Source organism: Fulvia fulva, chromosome 8, assembly GCF_020509005.1.
Source record: "Fulvia fulva chromosome 8, complete sequence".
Taxonomy (NCBI): Eukaryota; Fungi; Ascomycota; class Dothideomycetes; order Mycosphaerellales; family Mycosphaerellaceae; genus Fulvia; species Fulvia fulva.
The window spans coordinates 117,298-138,069 of NC_063019.1; the positions used below are offsets into that span (position 1 = coordinate 117,298).

The 20,772-nt window shown below is 48.2% G+C and overlaps 1 protein-coding gene across 1 annotated transcript; it reads left to right on the forward strand.

The window, feature by feature from the left end:
* Positions 1-1,273: 1,273 nt before the first annotated feature.
* Positions 1,274-4,408, forward strand: CLAFUR5_10784 (ABC multidrug transporter I; the record flags this gene model as incomplete). Its single annotated transcript, XM_047909932.1, has 4 exons — positions 1,274-1,821; positions 1,891-3,951; positions 4,011-4,277; positions 4,339-4,408. The coding sequence occupies 4 exons, from the start codon at positions 1,274-1,276 to the stop codon at positions 4,406-4,408; spliced, it is 2,946 nt and encodes a 981-aa protein (XP_047765672.1).
* Positions 4,409-20,772: the final 16,364 nt, after the last annotated feature.

Here is a 20,772-nt window from a genome sequence, read left to right on the forward strand (position 1 = left end):
CGACCTCTATGAAGTCCGACACATCGACGCACCATTTCATGGCGTCTGGCCCCCATGCGTCCCGAGCGCAAGCCGACGCCGCTGTCGGTCTAGAAGAGACCGGACGAGCAGACCCATGGCTCAAGGTGTTCGTCGGCACCAGCGCCACACCTACTACCGTGGCATACAACGCCATCCGCGCGGACGTGTTCGAACGAGCCACCACTGTTCCTATTTCCACATTTGGGTCCACTGTGGTGTCGACCGTGTCGCTTCCTTGGCGCATCGGCCGTCGTTTGCTCCAACTCATGTGGCGGCGGCGGCGGCGGCCGGCCGTCGTCCTTGAACCCGCCTTCCGCGGTGGTGCGCGGCCGGGTGATATGGTCCTGGTGGCCAGCGCCGTGCCAGGGGAGTGTACACAGTTCTTGTCTGCAATCGCACGGCACGTGTCCGCCTCTACTCCAGGCTTCGCCGTCTTCTGCAGCGCCGAAGACGTCCACCCGCACGTGCTGACGGTGGAGCAGTTGCTGCGCTTCCGGCTGCGCGCGCGAGCGGTGCGCTCAAGGCACGACGAAGACGAGGCCGTAGAGCTGCTGCTGGAAGCCTTTCACCTCAGCCATATTCGGCACACGCTCATCGGCAACACATTCGTACGCGGCATCTCGGGCGGCGAGCGTCGTAGGCTATCCGTGGCGGAAGCCCTGCTTAGCGGCGCTGATGTCTTGTGCTTCGATGACCTGACGCGCGGGCTCGATTCGACGACGGCATTACAATGCGTGCGGTGCCTGTGCTACGTCGCCAGCACCTACCAGCTGACCGTCTTTGTCAGCCTCTCGGCCGGCTCGGATGCCGTTTACACGGCCTTCGACCAGATTGTGGTCATTCGTGATGGCCGTCCAGTGGTATGCGGGCCGCCCCTTGCGGCATTGGCGGCCATGTCGAGGGATGCAGGCGATGCCATGCTGGCATCGGAAGGGTCGTGCTTTGAGCAGTTACATGCCTGCATTGGTGCGCACGCGGAGGGCAGAATGGCCGACGTCTTCCTAGGCACCGGACAGCATAGCGAAGGCGAAGGCAAAGGCGAAAGCAAAAGCAAAAGCCGCACGGCAGACTCTCTCAATCACATGCAGGCAGCATTCGTGGTGAGGCAACGAGTGCGAGTGCGGCTGCGGCTGCGGCCGCGATTGCGAGTGCAGGCGGGGAGAGTGATGGCGTTACTGCAACGGCAGGTGCTGCTGGCGTGGAAAGACCGTTTCGCGGTGGCCGTGTCGTGGAGTCTGTTCCTCGTGCTCGGATGGACGATCGGCATCGCCTGTTTCCAGCTCCCAGCGACGGCGGCCGGGGCGGAGGCGCGCGCGGGTCTTCTGTACACGTGTGTGCTCTCCGTCGCCGTGTCGGCGCAGGTCGAAGTGGCCAAGAGCAGCCTGGGCCGGCCGCTGCTTCGCAAGGTCGTTGGCTACCGCTTCGAGAGCGCGGCCGCCTTCTGGACAGCGCGGCCGCCTTCTGGACGGCGCAGATGGCGGTCGACGTGATGATGGAGAGCATGCGTGTCTCCGTCTTCGCCCTCTGCGTCTACTTCCTCTCCGGCCTGCACCGCAGCGCTCCCGCCTTCCTGTTCTTCCTGGCCGTGCTGCTGCTGCTGTACCTGTGCAATGTGCTGATGAACCGCGCCATTGGCTGCATGTGCAGCACCTTTGACCGTGCCCTGCGAGTCGCCGGCTTCGTCTTCACCTTCTACATGATCAGCGCTGGCTTCATCGTGTCACCCGCGGCGCAGCCGGCGTGGCTGCGCTGGACGCACTATCTGAACCCACTGGCGCTCGCATACCCGGCCTTGGTCATGTGAGTCGTGCACAATACATGGACATGCAGAACTACGCGTCCCGCTGCTGTGGCTGACGTCTCACGCAGCAATGAATTCCAGTACGTTGCCATCGATTGCCAACCCAGCATCCTATGCTTCCCTCCGACGCATTCACGACGCGCGGACTCGCCGCGTAGCAGCGTGACGTGCAATCGTGCCGCCGTCGACACCCACACCCACACCGCCGTCGTCGCGGGGCCGACGTATTTGCAGCTGCACTTCGACCACCACATCCACGACAAGCGGCGCACAGTCCTCATACTCGTGGCTTTGGGGCTCATGTTCTTCGGTGCCAACCTGGTGCTTGCCGAGACGTTTGTCCATCGGCGGCAGTCTTCACCGAACACGAACAACAGTGGCAGCATGTTACATGTAGTTGTGCAAGAAGACGGCATTGGCAAACGTCATCGAGCCGCACCGCCAGCCGCAGCCACAGCCACAGCCACAGCCACAGCCACAGCCACAGCAGCAGAATGGACGCAGGAGACTCGTCGTTCGTGTCGTGTTGTCTTTTGCGAACTCGGCTACCATGTTCCCGCCACTTGCAGTCATCGTCATCATGCGGTAGAACCATGGAAATGGAAATGGAACCGGAAACATATGCCGAAACGACGGATGCCGAAGCGGATTCTCGACCACGTGACTGGTGTCCTGGAATCAGGCCAGTTGCTGGCCATGATGGGAGCGTCCGGCGCAGGCAAGACGACGCTGCTCAATCTCCTCAGCGGTCGCGACAGCACGGGACTTGGACGTGGGCACGTCACCGCATCATGCTCGGCGTCCGGGCAGGCACCGTCGGTAGGCTATGCGGAGCAGATGGACATTCATGAACCGGCGTCCACAGTGCGGGAAGCTATGCTGTTTTCCGCGCGCCTCCGACAGCCCAAGCATGTACCGGACGCGGAGAAAAGGGCGTGGGTGGACCGCGTGCTTTCCATGTTGGAGCTGGAAGGCCGTGCCGATGCTGTGATCGGTGCGGCGGGATCGGGCTGGGGGCTGTGTCCCAGTGACCGCAAGCGGGTGACCATCGCCGTGGAAGTGGCCGCCAGACCAGACATCCTGTTCCTCGACGAACCCACCACGGGGCTGGGCAGTGAGGGTGCACAAACGATCGCGCGCCTGCTTCGAAGACTCGCCGACAGTGGCCAGGCCATAGCCTGCAGCATACATCAACCCAGCACGAGTACACTCGCCCACTTCGATCGGCTCTTGTTCTTGCACCAGGGCGCGGTCGTCTACTTCGGGCCCTTGGGACCGGGACTTTGTCATCCCGTGGAATACGTTGCACGGCACACCTCCTCCGCCTGTCCTGCAGACCAGGCGCCCATTGAGTGGATGACCCAGCAGGTCATCGATCGCTCTCCAGGCAGCCATGAGACGTGGGCCGATGCATGGGCCAGCGCCGAAGAGGCCAAGCTGCTTCGCATCAGCCTGGAGCCCGCCGTGTCATCGTCGGCAACAGTCTCGGGAGCAAAATCGGTGAGAGGGCAGCTTCCGTGTCAAGCATCCATCTGGTGCCAGATCTTCCAACTCACTCTTCGAAACAGTAGAGCCTTGTGGCGAACACCGGACTATGCCACTGCTCGCTTCTTCAACCATGTCGCCATCGCCGTCATCGTGAGGGCGGTCCTCCCTCATGCCGGCCATTCGCTACGTGACATGACGCACAGGATTCTGGCTCTCTGGCAGGTCACCATGCTCCCCGCCTTCATCCTCACCGGTGTGGAATATCGCTTCCATGCTCTCCGACGCCTCGCTCGTAGGGAGGGCGCCACAGCCACCTACACCAATACCGCGCTTGCAGTCTCGGTAATGTTGTCGGAGTTGCCGTACTGTGTCCTGTGCACGGCAGGCTTTGCGCTTCCGCTCTTCTCCCTCGTTGGTCCAGTTCTCGGCACGCGAATCGTGTACTTTGTTCTTGGCGTATTCCTGGTGCAGATATTCTGCGTTACCTTTGCGCAGGCCATCGCCACCCTCACACCACATGAACGCTTTGCGACGCTGCTCAACACGCCAACTATCACTGTCTTTGCCCTTTTCTGCGGCATCTCCGTTCCTCGTGGCCAACTGCCCGTCTGGCTGCGCGACTGGCTGTACTATCTCAACCCGTGAGTATCGTACGGTGGCATTGAGACACGTCAAACGACGACGCTGACCCCGCCTACAGGTACACTTGGCTTATGAATGGGCTTGTCACGAATGCGATGCACGAATTCGAGGTCAAGTGCACTCAAAACGAGCTCATCGATTTCACTGTTCCCCTTGGCCAGACATGTCAGCAAGTCATGTCTCTACCTCTCACCCTGCAGGATCCAGGTTACATAGCCGGCAACACCTCGCAAGTCTGCCACTATTGTCCACTGAGCACGGGAGATCAGTACTACGAATCTCTTGGGCTCAGTTATGGCCAGAGATGGAAGTATATGGGTATTTTGTGAGTGCTAAGAGCCTCGAAGACCTCTTTTGTTGTGGGGGGCTGCTGACAACACAGATAGCTCCGCCTTCTGTATGAGCAACATAGGCTTGATACTCATCACGCAACTGTTTCGACGTCAAGGACAGTAGGAAAAGATACAGACAATGCATACGTGGAAGTAGCAACATGCATCTTAATCAATCGACGGTAAGACTCGTTGACAGGTTGACTACCCACCCTTTCGTGTTCGCATTCGGACTCTCGATTGGTTCTACGTAACTTTTGAGATCTTTTTTACCCGTAGCGACAGTCCTCAGCCCACCGGGAGGCACCTATCTGGACTTCTTCGAGATCCTAACTTGCAGATATGTACCTACTTCGCAGCCCCTCTAGTCACTGCGTACTCAACTACACTAAGCTATCCTATCTGCACCTGATCCAGGCGCGTTCGCGATGACGGATCGTAGAGCATCCGGCACAACCGTCGCTCAGTCACGTTTAGACACTACCAGGGTGGAACACAAAGCTGAACAGGACCATCCCCCTTGCAGAGTAGTCACTGCCTCTAGGCAATATCGACTGCGCCGCTACTGCGGTGACGCTCACACAAGTCTCCCAAGCCCTCACCCCTCATGATCCGAGGGCAGAAACGCCTGGGTCGCGCGTGAGATGGACCGATTAGATTAACTTACCAGCCATCCTTCTTCCGCTGCATAAGAATGAGGGAAATAGTGAAGTTCCATCGCTACTGCGATACGTCTTGCAGTCTGCTAGATAGCCAGCATCATCTGACGACGATATCGCGGCCGCCGAATTCCTCTCACCTGCCGAGAGTTGATGCGGCCAGTAGAACTAGACAAGCGGGGCCACCGTTTTGTGGACTTGACAGTGCAGAAATACCCGTTCCACAAGAGGTAGAAGCAAAGGGTCCACGATGGCGGCAATCCACTGCACCCCTTTTCTTTTCTTTACTCACATCTTAGTAACGCTCTTTTCCCAATCTGTCCACGTCGACACAACCTTTTTAGCACCAAAGGGCGCGAGGAGGACTCCCCACTTTGGCCGCCGCAGGCAACAATGGCCGCCTCTGCAGCTCGCAGCGAGGTCCGCACAGGCAAGGGCATAAGTGCAGTACCCGGCTGCCGCGTAACGCATGGTGGCCAGATCCAAGCCCTATCATGCGCTAGTGATGAGTTAGCGTGCGGCGAGCTCGACCTATCGAGGATTTATCTGATGTATTCGTAGGTGTGATTGCGGAGCACGGTTGTATAAGCTGCGCCCTCATATCCGGAGTCACGACAGCGCGTTGAAGTTTCTCGGTTGGGGGTTTTTTTCTTTTTTTTGCCCAGCTGTGCCGCGGAGGGTGCTGTTGTTGCTGCTACTCTCGTCTGGCCATGTTGATCGATGTTATTATTACGACGACAAAGTTGCTTACCGTCGTGGTCGTTGAGATGCTTGTTCTTCCGTCGTGGAGTAAGTAATGCACAGGTGAGGAGCGCCCGGGCATACAATAGTCTACCTTCGCCCGTGACAGTCCGACTGATTCACGATGGCGCAACTTCTGTTGCGACTTTGCACATCTCTTACCACGGCTGTTTCAACATGTCCGAAACCCGATGCTGCTGTGTACCGCCATCCTGCCCCCCCCCCCCCCCCCACGACGACTGCATGCGCGGAAGCAATCACGCCGCGGCACACCTGCGCGATGTGCTGGCGGATATCGCTAGCCTGAGTCCGGCCACGTGTACTGAACCACCATGCCACTGATGATAGCTCATCGCCGATCTTGGAGCCCATGTAGGAGCACGGATAGGTGGTTCACGAAGCCCATGTTGGAAGAGCAGACATCGACCAGCTCCGAAGTTGTCCGCGTATCCTAGTGGCAGGTAAGGTGCTTCAGAGGGTTGGAATTGCGTGCGTATCGGAGCTTATGATTTATGGATAATGACTTGCTTGGAGATACACTCTGTTAGTCGGTGAATTACTCCGACAGGGACAATTATGTCAAGAATTACTACGACAGGGACCTACACGGTATCCATATTACTGCCACAGGGACCATTATTGCCACATCGTCGTATTCTCACCCCAACTCATTTAACCTGCTCTCCCATTCCAGCAGAGCACGTTAAATGAGTTAGGGCAAGGCCAGAAACGCATGGCCTTATAAAGGCGAATGATCGTGAGCTACTGAGCCATAAGCAGGTTAATCGTAGAGGTGAATGAACGAGAGGCACGAGCAGCGCGAGCAGGTTAATCGTGGAGGTGAATGCACGAGAGGCACGAGCAGGGCAATGAGACTATGTGAGCAGGTTAATCGTAGAGATAAATGCACGAGAGGCACGAGCAGCGCGAGCAGGTTAGTTTAGTAGAGGTGAATAAACGAGAGGCACGAGTATGGCAATAAGACGATGCGAGCAGGTTAATAACACAATGAGAGCAGGTTAATAAGACGATACGCGGCCAAGAGAGTTCATTCGAGCAGAGTAGAGACAGACAGACACACCCTAAAGCTAATCACAATCCTTGCCTTAGTAGCGGCACTAGGCACACCGATTTATAGCGTCGACGTGAACGCCGATAGCAGAACGACTAGCCATAGAGTAACGCTAGCACCTATTACTCGTGTCACCCTCGGCGACACGGCCAACATAGCGACGGCATAGTGTTAGGCGAGCTTCACGAAGCTCAGGGCGCTCTATAATGTTGCCGACGTACGTAGCTTCACGAAGCTCGCTAGTAGCGTTCTTATTAAGATGAGCATTTAGCTCGTAAGCTGCCCACTTCGTAGCAGACCACGACTACTACTTGCTAGCGACTATAGGTTGCCTACGAGTGACTTTCGTCGTACCCGTAGGACGACCTCTCTTCTTCTTAGGAGCAGGTAGCGGTGCGCTAAGACATGTTAGCTTCGAGGTTATAAAGGGTTAAGAGAACGACAAGCTCGCTTGTCGTGTTCGAGGCTAAGGAGTGAGACTTACGCAGAGGAGGGACTAGCCGTATCGTCTTCGTCGTCGTCGTTAGTGCTAGCAATATGTTAGATCGTTGCTCGATGCTTAATATAAAGTGTCTTAATTAAAGCCGAGGACATAATTTGACATATATATTGTGGCCGGAGCCTATGTCGAAGTCGCCGCCGCCGACTTCATCGTCGTCGTTATCGTCGTTAGGTGTGCTAGAAACATGTCAGATCGTTACTCGATACTTAACGTGAGGTGAGTGCCTTAACTAAGATCAATTAAGACACGAGTCTGACTTATATATTCTAGCCGGAGCCACCGACTATGTCGTCGTCGTCGTCGTCATTGTTGCTAGTAGCATATTAGATTAATGCCGAATGCATAATACGAAGCAGCTCGATATACAATTACTAGCCGCTAGCAGTCTAGTCGTCGTCGTCGTTATAAGTATATAGCCTCTTTACTACCTACGTTACGACAATAGTAACGCTCGATTATAGGGCTAGTAGGCTCGGCGATTATATACGTTATAGCATTGCCCCGTCTAGTATGATTTAACCTACTCCGTTATTAGTTATAGATTAATAGTTGATATTTGTTATAGGTCACTAGGTGTCTAATAGTAGAGATGCAACCCTAGTCCGTAGCTATACGTAACTATATACGCTAGTACACGGGTATTTACTTTAACATCCCCCTTACGCGTTATTCTATTATATACTGTCTCGTATGTAGTAACGCTAGTACTTTCGTCCGGCTATTAGTATGACGTAAGTCAGTCCCCCTACTTATTTACTCGTAGTCCCCCTACTTATCTGCCTTTAATAGCGTTACGAGTATATAATACTATCGACCCCCTTGCTCGCTACGCTCTACGTAGGTACGAGACTAATAGCCTTTCTAAACTGTTCGAAGGCTCGCTTAGCTAGTAGCTTAGTAAGCCTATTCGCGACCTACTCCTTAGTACTAATATATCGCATTTCGACTATATTGTCTTTAACTTTTTTGCGGACGTAGTACTATTAGATATTAATATACTTGCTACGTCTATAGTAGACTAGATTCTTAGCTATCACGATAGTACCCTAGTTATTACTATATATAACCGTAGCTATAAGCTGTTCTTTACTAAGTTCCTTAAGCAGTACGCGTAGCTATATAGCCTCTTTTATAGCCTAAGTCTAACCTATATACTCTACTTCGTAGGTAGATAGCGCTACCGTCGCTTGTCGCTTACTAGACTAGCTTACGACTACTAATCCGATATTAAAAGCGTAACCCGCTATAGAGCGGCGTAAGTCTATATCACTAGCCTAATCGGAGTCGGTATAACTAGCGAGGTGCGTAAAGTTACCGTATATTAGCTTATAGTTAATAGTACCGCGAAGGTAGCGAAAAATCCCTTTAACTACCCTCTAATAGGTCTCGTCGGGGTTAGAGGAATAGTAACTAACCACTGACATAGTATATACTATGTTAGGCCTAGTACTAAATATAGCATACATTAGTAAGCCTACTACTTACTAATACTATAGCTTAAACTCAGCTATAGCGACGTAGCCGCCGTCCGCCTTACGGAGTCTCGTATTACTGTCTATTAGGGTATAGTCAGGCTTGTAGTCCTATATACTATATTGCTTTAGTACTGACTCTAGGTAGGCACGCTAGCCAAGGTATAGGCGTCTATTAGTACGGTCGCGACGGATAGTTATACCGAGATAATAGTAATAAGGGCCTAGGTCGGTCATTTAAAACCTCTAGCTAAGAGCTGTCTTAAGTTATAAGATCTCGTACTTATTAGGCCCTATAATAAGCAGGTCGTCTATATACACGGCTACGAAGGTGTAGTCCTTCGCGAAAATACTATAGTCGCTATCTAGAGTAGTAAGCCCCTATGATTTAAGAAGCGTAGCAAGTGTAAAATACTAGATACGTAGTAACTACTTAAGGCTATATAGTGCCTTATTAAGCTAGCACCCTATGTCTTCGCCTTCCTTATAACTAGTAGGTTGTTCGACGTAGATATCGGCATCCGCTTCTCTATATAGAAAGGCTATCTTAACATCTATCTGTTCGATCTCCTAGTCGTACGCGTATACTATAGTAAAGATAAGTTTATAGGTCATTAGCTTTACTACTAACGCGAAGGTGCTAGAATAGTTACTACCGGCGACCTATTCGAAGCCGCGGACTACCTATCTAGCCTTTTACTTCTATATCTTACTATTCGTATCTCTCTTAAGCTTATAGACCTACTTACCGCGTAGTATTCGCTTACCCTTAATCTGATCACGTCTACGAAGGACCTATATACGGTTCTCTTTTAGTAAACGGACCTTATTGTCTTCCGCGAGTTACTATTCGGTCTAGTGACCTAACCGCTATACCTAGAGCCTTGTCTATAGGTCGAAAGCGTTAGTTACTACCGCTAGTATAAGGACGTAGAAGAGTAGTATATACTAGTCGTTCCTTAGTATACGCTTTTGTTTTCCTATTACGATATTAGTCTTATCTAGGCGTAATCGGCGGTCGTACGGATATAATGCCTCTTCCGCCGGAATAGGCTACTATTCGTAGCTCGGCCCGGCCTACGGTAGTAGTCGCTCTAGTAACGGTAAGCGCTCTAGTAGCGGCGATTGTTCTAGTGTCTCGAGATGACTAGGTATAGAGGGTAGCGAGCTGTCGTCGTTACTCTCGTCGTACTACTAATAGACCCGGTAAATAGTAATCTTAGTTAGCTATTTAGGCACTAGTTCTATAGTGATAGTCTATAGTACTAGCGCCTTACTTTTAGTATAGGCCCGTGTCTTATCTACTATAACGTTATTGCGCTATTCGGCCTTACTATCGGCTTTAGCGACTCGATATTAGCTATTGCCTTTAAAGCCGAGTATTAAGCCGTTATATATCCGCTCCTTACTTAGAGCCGCTTTAGGCCTCTTCCGGCTAGGCTGTAGTATATACGCCTTACTTCTAATCTTACGGATATTACTAATGTTTAGCTTCTCGCCGTACCGTACTTCGAACGGCGTACACCCTAGTCGTATACTTAGTAAGCGGTGACGAATGTAGGTAATACTATACTATAGCACCTCTGGCTACTAGTACGGGTCGAGCTAGTGCTCTATCTCCGCTATTATTAGTATTAGAGTTAGCTTATAACGCTATACTCCTTAAAGCCTCTTAACGGCACTATTTTGCTAGTGTTACTCGGTGCCTATATATTCGTATTCGATGCCCTTATCGTACGTAAAAGCGAACAGCTTATACGACGAGTTCTCCCCTACCCTATCGAGGTGAAAGGTACGGAAGGGACGTTCTAGCGTTTCGCGGTTTAGTACGATATATTATATATAGTAGAGGAGCTCGTCTTTTATACGCGTAGGGATATTATCTGCCTATTACGTAGCATCGTCAAGAACTAATAGCTAGTACCTATACCTACCGAAGCTAGGCTCGAATAGACTAGTAATATCGATATAGGTAAGGTTATTTATATAGGTTCCCTTACGTAGGTGACTACTATATAGCCGTTCCTTTATACGCCCTAGAGTATATACGCGGTAGATACAGTTTCTATCCCTTATTCGCTATATACCGGTAGACATAGTTATAAGCTTCTTAATATTGTCGTCTAATAGGTACGTAAGCCGCTTATACTAGAGCTTTAGCTTTAGGTCGACCGTATATACGGTATATAGCTATAGGAGTTATATATCGAGTACGAGCAGTCTATCTATCTAGGATATACTAAGTTAGTGTTCCCCCTACTAGAAGGTAAGTCTATCTTTAGCTTATATAATGTCGCGGATATATAGCTAGAATTGGCTTATTACGATTAGGTTCACCCTAACCGTAGACGAGTAGTAGACTTCTAGTATTTAAAGGCGACGCTTACTAGTTGTTATCTTATATAGCAACTTAATAGTGCCCTTACTAACCGGCGTGACTGACCCCCCTATACCCTAAGATACTAGGGTAGACGCTAGTTCTTAGTAGGTCCCTTAGATAAAGAGGTCCTTTCTACCGATAAGGCTGCCGTTAGTACTACTATCCTAGATAAAGACATCGTATAGGTTACGGTTATAGTAGATAGCTATAGCCTCTTAGCCGTTCTATTAGAAGTAGGTCTTATGTCCGCTACTCTAGATAAATATACGGTGTTGCTTCCCTTATATAGGTGTTAGTAGGCCGATTACTAATATACTATCGCTATTATTATCGTCGATACGGCGCCGCTTATTGTCCTATCGCTACTACTGTTGTTTCTCGGCCTAGCCTACTAGCGTAAGCGAGGGGTTCTTCTTCTAGTACTCCCCTTTATAGTGCTTACGGTAGTGTATATATTTAGGGTAATCGAAGCGCCTCTCGCGGCGGCGCTAGGGGCGGCTATCGTTATTGTCATTATAGTAGAAGGCGGCATTCTACTATATACTTAGCTAGAAGTTAGCTACTACCGCTATTATATTGTTTAGTGTCGCTTATAGTCTATTCGGCTCGCCTAGGAAGTAGGAGTGACTATTAACGTAGCTAATAATAAATTGGTTATATTTGTCGGATAGGGCTCGTAGGAACTAGTAGACTAGAAGGATGTCTAGTATAGTTACTAGTATATCGATGTCCTTTAGTTCTACTAATAGTGTCTTAATTACGTTACCGAGTACTATAATGTCGCTATTTAAGGACGCGAGGTGAGTCGTAAGTAGCTTCTTAAGTACTTACCGAGCCTAGTTCATTTTATCCTTCTTAAACTATGCCTTAAGGTCGTCGAGGGCCTGTCGTACTAACTTGTTCGCTTCTCGTGCCTTAAGAACTATCTCGTAGGCCGTAGTACTATATCTATTAAGGACCTCGGCGTAGGCCTAGAAGCGCTTCTTATCCTACGGCTCTGCCCGCTTGTTATATATAGCGTCGGTTTCGCCTATATCTATGTCTTAAGTAGGTCTAGCCTTATAGAGTTATTAATAATACCCGCTCTTAATAAGTAGTATGTCGATAGAGCGTATCTATCTAGTGATTTGTTCTAGGCGAGTTAGTAGCTCGATACGCTTGTTCTTAGTAACCTTGACAGTAGTGACGTTAATTGACGAGGACATAATAGCTAAAGAGGATAACGAGTGCTTATACTCTAAGAAGGGACGAGTACTTATACTCTATATGTTATAGCTACTTAGCCTAATATATATATATATGACTATATGATCTGATCCCTTGTATATATGTCTATTATATAAGTGCCGTAGTACTATAGACCTGTTTTACTAAGGGAGATATATAGGCCGTAAAGGTCGGATATCGGTTCTTTTACCGTTACCTCTATTAAATAGGTACGGGTAGATAGTAGCGGAGTGGAGTAAGAGATCAATCTTTAACTAACTAATAGTACGAGTATGTAGCAATATATTAGGAACCAATATATTGATTGTGTTAGATGTCTATCTAAGCTAAAGGGGAGAGAAGGTATCTCCCTACAAGCTGAGTCATTGTAGATGCCTTAGGCTACCAGATCACTTCCTAATTGTTGACTCCCTTTGAGATGCTACATCTTAACACTCCTACTTATCTCGTATAGGAGGTTACAGTCTGCTTACTTCCTATCAATAGTACTTAGACCTTTTTATAACAGGTTCAGCTGGCTTATAAACCTCTAGAAGTGTAGACTAGTCTTTAGTTTTGTAAACCCGTCTGCAACTATCTTAGAGGTTGGGGTGTACTCAATAGTAATAAGCCTCCTCTACCAAAGTTTCCTAACAGCGTTATAGGCAATGTCAATGTGCTTCGACTTGTTATAAATATGTGCATCTTTCACTAGGGTGAGGGCAGCTTGATTGTCACCTCTTAATTGGACTGGTCTTAAATTTGATACAGTCTCCTAGTTTCTAGTGATTCTTAGTTATTAGGAACAGTCTCCTACCAACTCTAGACAATCCATTTCTCTTAGTAGTGAAGCTAGGAATTAGGACTGCTTCGTATATACATTTATAGCTATATATTTAGCCTCTATTGTGGATGTTGCTATAGACTTTTGCTTCTTGCTTATCTAAGAAACTGGTGCCCTATAGAGGAAGAAGACATACCTAAGGATTGAGACTCTGTCTACTTTGTCTATTACATAATCAGAATTATAGTATCTAATAAGGTGTCCTTTTCTAGACTTTAAGAACTGAAGTCCTAGATTAGGGTATGATCTTAGGTACCTAGTGATCTTCTTTAAAGCCTTTATGTAGTAGGTGGATGGGTCACTTACAAATAAGCTTATCCTTCCTAGGGCAAAAGCAATGTCTAGCCTTGTGATTGTTACTAGCCACATCTAAGTACTATTAATACTCTGGTACTCTGCCTTGTCACACCTCTTATCTATATAGCTTGAAGGTTTGAGGGCCTCATAGCTGTCTATAGGTGAGTGTGTAGGTGCTGCCTTCTTATAGTTCATTCCTATCTTAGCTAGGCTGTCCCTAATAAAGTGTCCTTAGTCAAGTTTTAGGATTCCTCTCTTCCTATCCCTTATGACTCTTATACTAAGGATCTTTTTAGGTTCACCTAGATCTTTAATCTTGAAGATCTTACCAAGTTCTCGTTTGAACTAGAGAACATCTATTAACTTTAGTACAGTAATTAGAATATCATCTATATGTATAAGGATTATGATCTCCCTCTTCTTATAGATAAGTAGGCATAGATCTACTTCTAACTATATAAATCTAATCTCTCTAAGCTTTGACATATAGAGTTGATTCGAATCTCTAGCTACTTACTTAAGTCTATACTGTTAAGAACATACAGGCCGTAGGACAAGCATATAGGTGTGGGTGTGTCATGTGATTAGATCACGTGACTAGGGTTTGCTAGCCTATAGGCTAGCAAATATCCGGACACCTAGCATCTACCTACACTAATACCGGCGATACTATATGTAGATATACGCTATCCTATTAGGTCCTTCTTCGTCTTTAGTGTAATCCGCCGTCTTCTACTACTACGTAACTCGTACCTATTTAATATATACAAGCTTTTAAGGATTTTGAACACTATATTTAGTAGAAGCTCAACTCCTAGTAGTAGTAACATAAAGATGTCTTTATAGAGGGTGCTTTCTATGAATGCATTGTTCACATCCACTTAGTAAAGATGAAGATCCTTCTTATACACAATAGCTATAAACACCCTAAGGGTGTCCTATCTTACTATAGGTGCAAATGTCTCTATAAAGTCAACACCAAACTTCTGTAAGAAGCCCCTTACAACTAGTCTAGCCTTAAACTTTTCAATAGCTCTACTAATGCTTCTCTTAATATCAAAGACCTATCTTAATGTAACTAGATTTGCTCCTTTTAGTAGAACAGAATTTTCCTAGGTGTTGTTACTCTATAGAGCATCTAGTTCCTTTTAGATTGCTTCCTTCTAAAGATGTCCCTATTTCTTGTCATTTATAGCATCCTTGTAGGATTTTGGAATTAGGACCTCTTGCTTGTATATAATAGCTTCTACAGTTACTATAAAGGCCATTTCCTCAACTTCTTCTAGGAATTCGCTATCCTATAGTATTGAACTGTCCACTAATTATATAGCTATAAAGAAAGCTTAGTGAAAAGCAGCAAGGTTCTCTAAGAGGTCTATTGCTTCTCCTACTTTAGTGGTTAGTTCGGGCTTAGGGACTATAGATTTTAGGGCTTTCTGTTTCATGTCATAGCCCTTAACATTATAGTTAGCCTTTCTCTTTCTAAGGGATGATTTAGGGACCGTTACCTATGACCTAGTAACGTCTATTTCCTAGGGATCTAGGGAGCTTCTCTTAATTAGCTAATCGATTTTCTGAAATTCCCCTACGTTCTCCGGAGGTAAGGGAAGTTACACAAACAGCTTTCTCGGCTAAGCGACTTTAGGGCTCTCAATTAGCTAATCTATTTCGGGGGTGCTCTAATGGACGCCTAAATAGTAGGTAGATTGTCCTAAGGATACGTTCTTCCTCGGCCTTCCTAAGGGCTTCCTAGCTAGTGTACTACTTAGTAGATTTAATATTAGAACATTAAGACCTATATTACCTCTAGGCTGGTCCTTAAAGAAGTCTACATATATATATTGTTTAACAGCTCTTATGTCTGGTTCCTAAAAGAGCTAGGCTTTAGCTGTGTTCTTAATATACTAAATAAACACTGCTTCTTTACCCCTATTTATTAGCTTGTCACTTCTTGCCTATTTAGGTTAGGATCTTATGTCTATATAGACAATAGCTTTACATCCCTAAACTTTCAAATGGTTGATAGTCGGTTTGATACTATCAAAAGCCTTATCTAGTAAAACCTTGAACCTATCGTAATCTAGGCCATTTAGTAGTTTGTTCCTTATATAGGTTTGGGCCTCTAGTACTTTAGGCCAAAATTTAACCGGCATTTTAGCCTCTTTAAGCATTGCCCTTATAGAGTCCTCTAAGGTTTATATTGACCTCTCAACTAGTCCATTCTATAGAGAGTTGTATACCTTAGTCGGCTCGAGCCTAATCCCTAAATCCTTCTCCTACTACTTCACTAATACAATAAGTTCTTTTGTATTGTTAAGTCTTACTGCTTTTAGCTACGTGTCATAGTCTCCCTATAGAGTGTACAGAAGGTAGGGACAGAAGAGCCTTAGAGTGCTTAGAAGTCGTTAAGAAGTGATAGTCTAGCTTAGTGTGTGAGCGCTAAGAATCATATGCCCTATAACATTCACTGCGGGACCTAGCCCTCCAAATTCACCCCTCTACTAAACCTTAACAGATTCACTTCGGCTCGTGACTATGTGACTTACGGCACTCCCGCGAGCACCCGCGACTACGCTAAACCCTAGAAGAAGCACGTAGAAGACTCGGAACGTAGGGTAGGTTAGAATAAGGTTTTGAGTAAAGCTACTAAGCGCGGCTTCGTACGGGTTAGCCCTGTTAATGCGGGGACACGTACTCGCGAGGGTCGCGTATAAATATCTGGCCTTCCCTAGGCCTCTCTTGCTTTCTTCGTCTTTCGTTTTGTGTAGCAATTATACTACACCCTTTACATCTACACTTCGTACCTACATTCTCGCTTTTACCCTTATATCTTATAGGCTAGGCTCTCGCCCTGACATCACGAAAGACTAACAAACCGTCAACTACTCGAGTCATCCTTATAGGTGACTACGCCACCGATAGAGGTGTTAACCTCGATAACTAGGACACTCTATTCCACTTTAGCGAGTAGACTAACATCCCCTTCTCGAACGCCGCTACCTTCGGTGCCTAGGCAAACGCTAACCCCGACACCGCCTACGCTCTTATTAACCGCACCGTCTCCTCTTTCCGCGAGACCGCCTAGTAGGTCGAGCAAGCGAACAACTAAGTAACATACCTTTAAGGTATTGTGAACACCTTCTAGAACCTCGCCCCGTACGCCGACGACAACCGCCGCTAGCACTTCTCTAAGAAGGTTAACGACCTAGACGAGTTCGACGGCAACAAGAGCAAGTTTAAGGCATTTGAGACACAGCTCACTATTAAGCTATTAGCTAATACCGACTACTTTCCGTAAGAGAAGGACAAAGTTACGTACGTCTTCTCCCTCCTTCGGGGGGACGCCGCGGCTTAGGTACAACACTATATCGACAACGCCACGTAGACTATCGGCTGCCCGGACGTCCTTACCTTAATATAGGACCTCCGTGCTGCCTTTAGTGATCTAGACCGTAGAGCTACCGCCTAGAACGCTATCTATAACCTCCTCTAGAAGAACAAGAGCTTCGCCGAGTACCTCGCGGCCTTTAACCGCGACATCGGGTTTACCGGCTATAACGAAGAGACTAAGAAGAGTACTCTCCGCCGTAGTTTGTTAGTAGAGCTTCTTCGAGCCCTCGAGGATAAGGACGTCGGTGCTATAAGCTTCCGTAAGCTCGTCGAGACCTACTAGCGCCTCGACTCTAACATAAAATATACCGCCTCTCTCCTCGCTTCCCGTTCTTAAGGTCGTTAGCCTCGTAGTCCCGGAAGCCACTTCGCTACTCTACTAGGCGCCGCCGCTCCTACGGCTCTCCCTCCCGTCTCTATAGGTAACGCTATAGATCTTAGCGCTAGTGCCGCCGTCCCTCGAGTCTAGGGCCTCGTTAACGGTAAGCTCACTCCCGAAGAGAAGCTTCGCCGTCGCTAGGCCGGACTCTATACCTACTACGGCGGTCTAGGCTATATCGTAGCTAACTATCCGTAGCTCGCTACCCGTAACGCCCGCAACCCGGTTCGCGGCGCTATCGGCGCTATCGAGCCTACTCCTACTACTCCCGCTAAGTAGGAAAAAGCCTAGGTCTTCCTTGTCGACGCGAGGAAGACTAAGAATAACGTTTACCGAAAGTAAAGAGAGGAAGGAAGTTGAGGATCAATATAGTATAGCTAGACCTATACGACGAGACGGGTAAGGACTACGCTTATAAACCGTTCGTTACGAATATAAATATCGGCTCAAAGAAACTCTCTTCTTCCAATCTTACTCTTATAGACACTGGCGCACTAGGCGAGTCTTTTATAGACTATAAACTCGCGACCTCTCTTAACCTCGAACCCTAGGAACTAAAGTACCCTCGTACCCTTGAACTCTTTAACGGCACGGAGACTACTACTAGTAAGATTACTTATGTTGTATATACGTTAATCACCCTCGGAGGCAAGCGTATGTCGATCACTAGCTTCCTTACGTCCCTACCGCATTAGAAGTTTATCCTCGGCCTCCCCTATTTTAGACGATACCGACCTATTATCGACTAGACTTCCCTTGCTATTAGCTTCCCTCTAGAAGTTCCTCCGGCACCTCCGCCTTCTCCGCCGCCTTAGCGCGGTCCTAAGTATACTAAGATCTTCTAGGTAAACGCCGCTACCTTTACTACTACTACTAAGCATCCTAAAGCTTAAGTCTTCGCCGCCTCTCTCCGCGATATCGACATCGCCCTCGAGAAGCTCGATAAGAAGCGTATACCTACCGACCCTACTACGAAGGTCCCTCCTTAGGCACACTACATCCTCTACGTATTCGATACTAAAGCCGTAGACGAGCTGCCTCCTTATCGCCCTTACGACCACAAGATTGAGCTAGAAGAAGGTGTAGAGACACCGTTCGGACCGCTATATTCTATGTCCCGAGAAGAGCTTATCGTCCTTAAGAGATACCTCGAAGAGAACCTAAAGAAGGGGTTTATTCGAGCGAGCCGTTCTAGCGCTAGTAGTCCCGTCATGTTCGTTAAGAAGTCCGGCGGTAGCCTACGCTTCTACGTAGACTACCGAGGCTTAAACGCTGTTATAAAGAAGAACCGCTACCTAATACCGTTGATTTAGGAGACGCTCGAGCGCCTCTCTAAGGCCAAGTACTTCACTAAGCTCGATGTTATCGCTACGTTCAACAAGTTACGAATAGTAGAAGGACACGAGTATCTTATAGCCTTCCGTACTCGCTACGGGCTATTCGAGTCGCTCGTTATGCCCTTCGGCGTTTGTAACGGGCCTAGTACCTTCTAGAACTTCATTAACGACATCCTTTAAGAGTTCCTCGATTAGTTCTACACTACCTACATCGACGACATCCTAGTCTATAGCGAGACTAAGGAGGAGCACCGCGAGTACGTCTATAAGGTCCTTTAGAAGCTCGTAGACGCCGGCTTATAGCTCGACATCGACAAGTACGAGTTTAAGAAGACCGAAGTCAAGTTCCTTAGTTTAATCATCACCGTAGACGGCATTAAGATGGACTAAGAGAAGATCGACGCTATCGTCGAATAGGATGCTCCTACGAACGTCAAAGAGGTCTAGGGTTTCCTAGGCTTTGCTAACTTCTACCGCCGCTTTATCTACGCATTCTCGGGCGTAGTACGCCCTTTAACGAAGCTTACGCGCAAGGGTAAGAAGTTCGCCTAGACCGACGAATGCTAGGAGGCTTTTAACTTGCTCAAAGCGAAGTTTGTTAAGAACCCGCTTCTATAGCACTTCGATTTCGAACTAGAGACCCGTATAGAGACCGACGCATCCGACGGCGTAGTAGGCGGTGTCCTGCTATAACGCCGCTCGCCTAAATCCCCCTAGTTACCTGTCGCCTTCCTCTCTAAGAAGATGACCGCTACGGAGTATAACTACGAGATCTACGATAAGGAGCTTCTCGCTATCGTTAAAGCTTTCGAAGAGTAGCGCCCCGAGCTCGAAGGCTCTACTATGCCCGTCTAAGTAAGCTCCGACTATAAGAACCTCGTCTACTTTATAAAGAGCAAGCTGCTTAATCGTCGCTAGGCCCGCTAGAGCGAGTTCCTCTCCCGGTTCAACTTTGTGATCTCGTATACGCCCGGTAAGGCTAACTCGATAGCCGACGCCCTTACCCGCCGCCCTAGTAACTCTCTAGTTGATCGAAGAGGGGGCCGGCAAATCGTAGAGTAACAAGTTATTAAAGAGCACAACCTCTCTTCCGAGCTTCGAGAGTACCTATCGAACGGCTAGCCTACGCTCGCCGCTTCCTTTACTACTCTCGTACTCGCTCCTACCTACCTTAACGAGAGTGACGATGAATCCGAGCCTAAAGAATACGCCTCGGACGCTAAGGACTTAAACGACGATAAAGAGGGCTTAGTAACGACCGACGGCTTATCCGAATTAGACTTTAAGGGGTTTAATAATAAGGAGCAGCCCGAAGGCATTATAGTACGAGTACGAATAGCGTACGATGCCGACCCAGACGCCTAAGAGTTAGTTTAGGCCCTTAAATCTAGCGCGAGGACATTCCCGGGCTTCTCGCTGTCCGAGTACGAGCTCTAGGAAGGTGTCGTCTACTTCCGTAAGAAGCTTTACGTACCGTAGCCCGAAGGCTCTAATATCCGAGCTAAGATTCTTCAAATCGTCCACGACTCCGCCTCTAGGGGTCACCTAGGCGTAGCTAAGACCTACAAGCTCCTCGCTAGGTATTACTAGTGGCCGTATTCCTAGAAGGACGTCCGCCGCTACGTACTAAACTACGCTACTTGCCGAAGAGCTAAAGCTAACCGCTACCGCCCCTACGGTCTCTTATACCCTCTCCCGGCTCCTAATCGTCCGTAGAAGTACATCACGATAGACTTTATTACCGATCTTCCTTACGGTAAGACCTTTAGCGGCGTAAAAGCAAAGGCCCTTCTAGTGATCGTGGACCGGCACTCTAAGGACCGGTATATAATCCCGTACTAGAGTATAACCGTAAAGGAGACTACTCGCTTGTTCTACGAATTCGTCTAGCGCTTTTAAGGCCTCCCGGATAGTATCACCTCTAATAGGGGCACCTAGTTCATCTCGTACTTCTAGAAACGTCTATGTGCTATCCTAGGTATCAAGCATAACCTCTCGACCAGTTTTTAGCTACAGACCGACGGCTAGACCGAAATTACGAACGCTATCCTCGAGTAGGTCCTTCGTTACTTCGTCGACTACTACTAGAAGGATTGGCCTTAGCATATCCCTACGGTAGAGTTCGCTACTCGTAACTAGGACTCGGAGACTACTAGCTACTCTCCCTTCTATACTACGAGAGGTTACTACCCTCGTATAGGTATAGAAC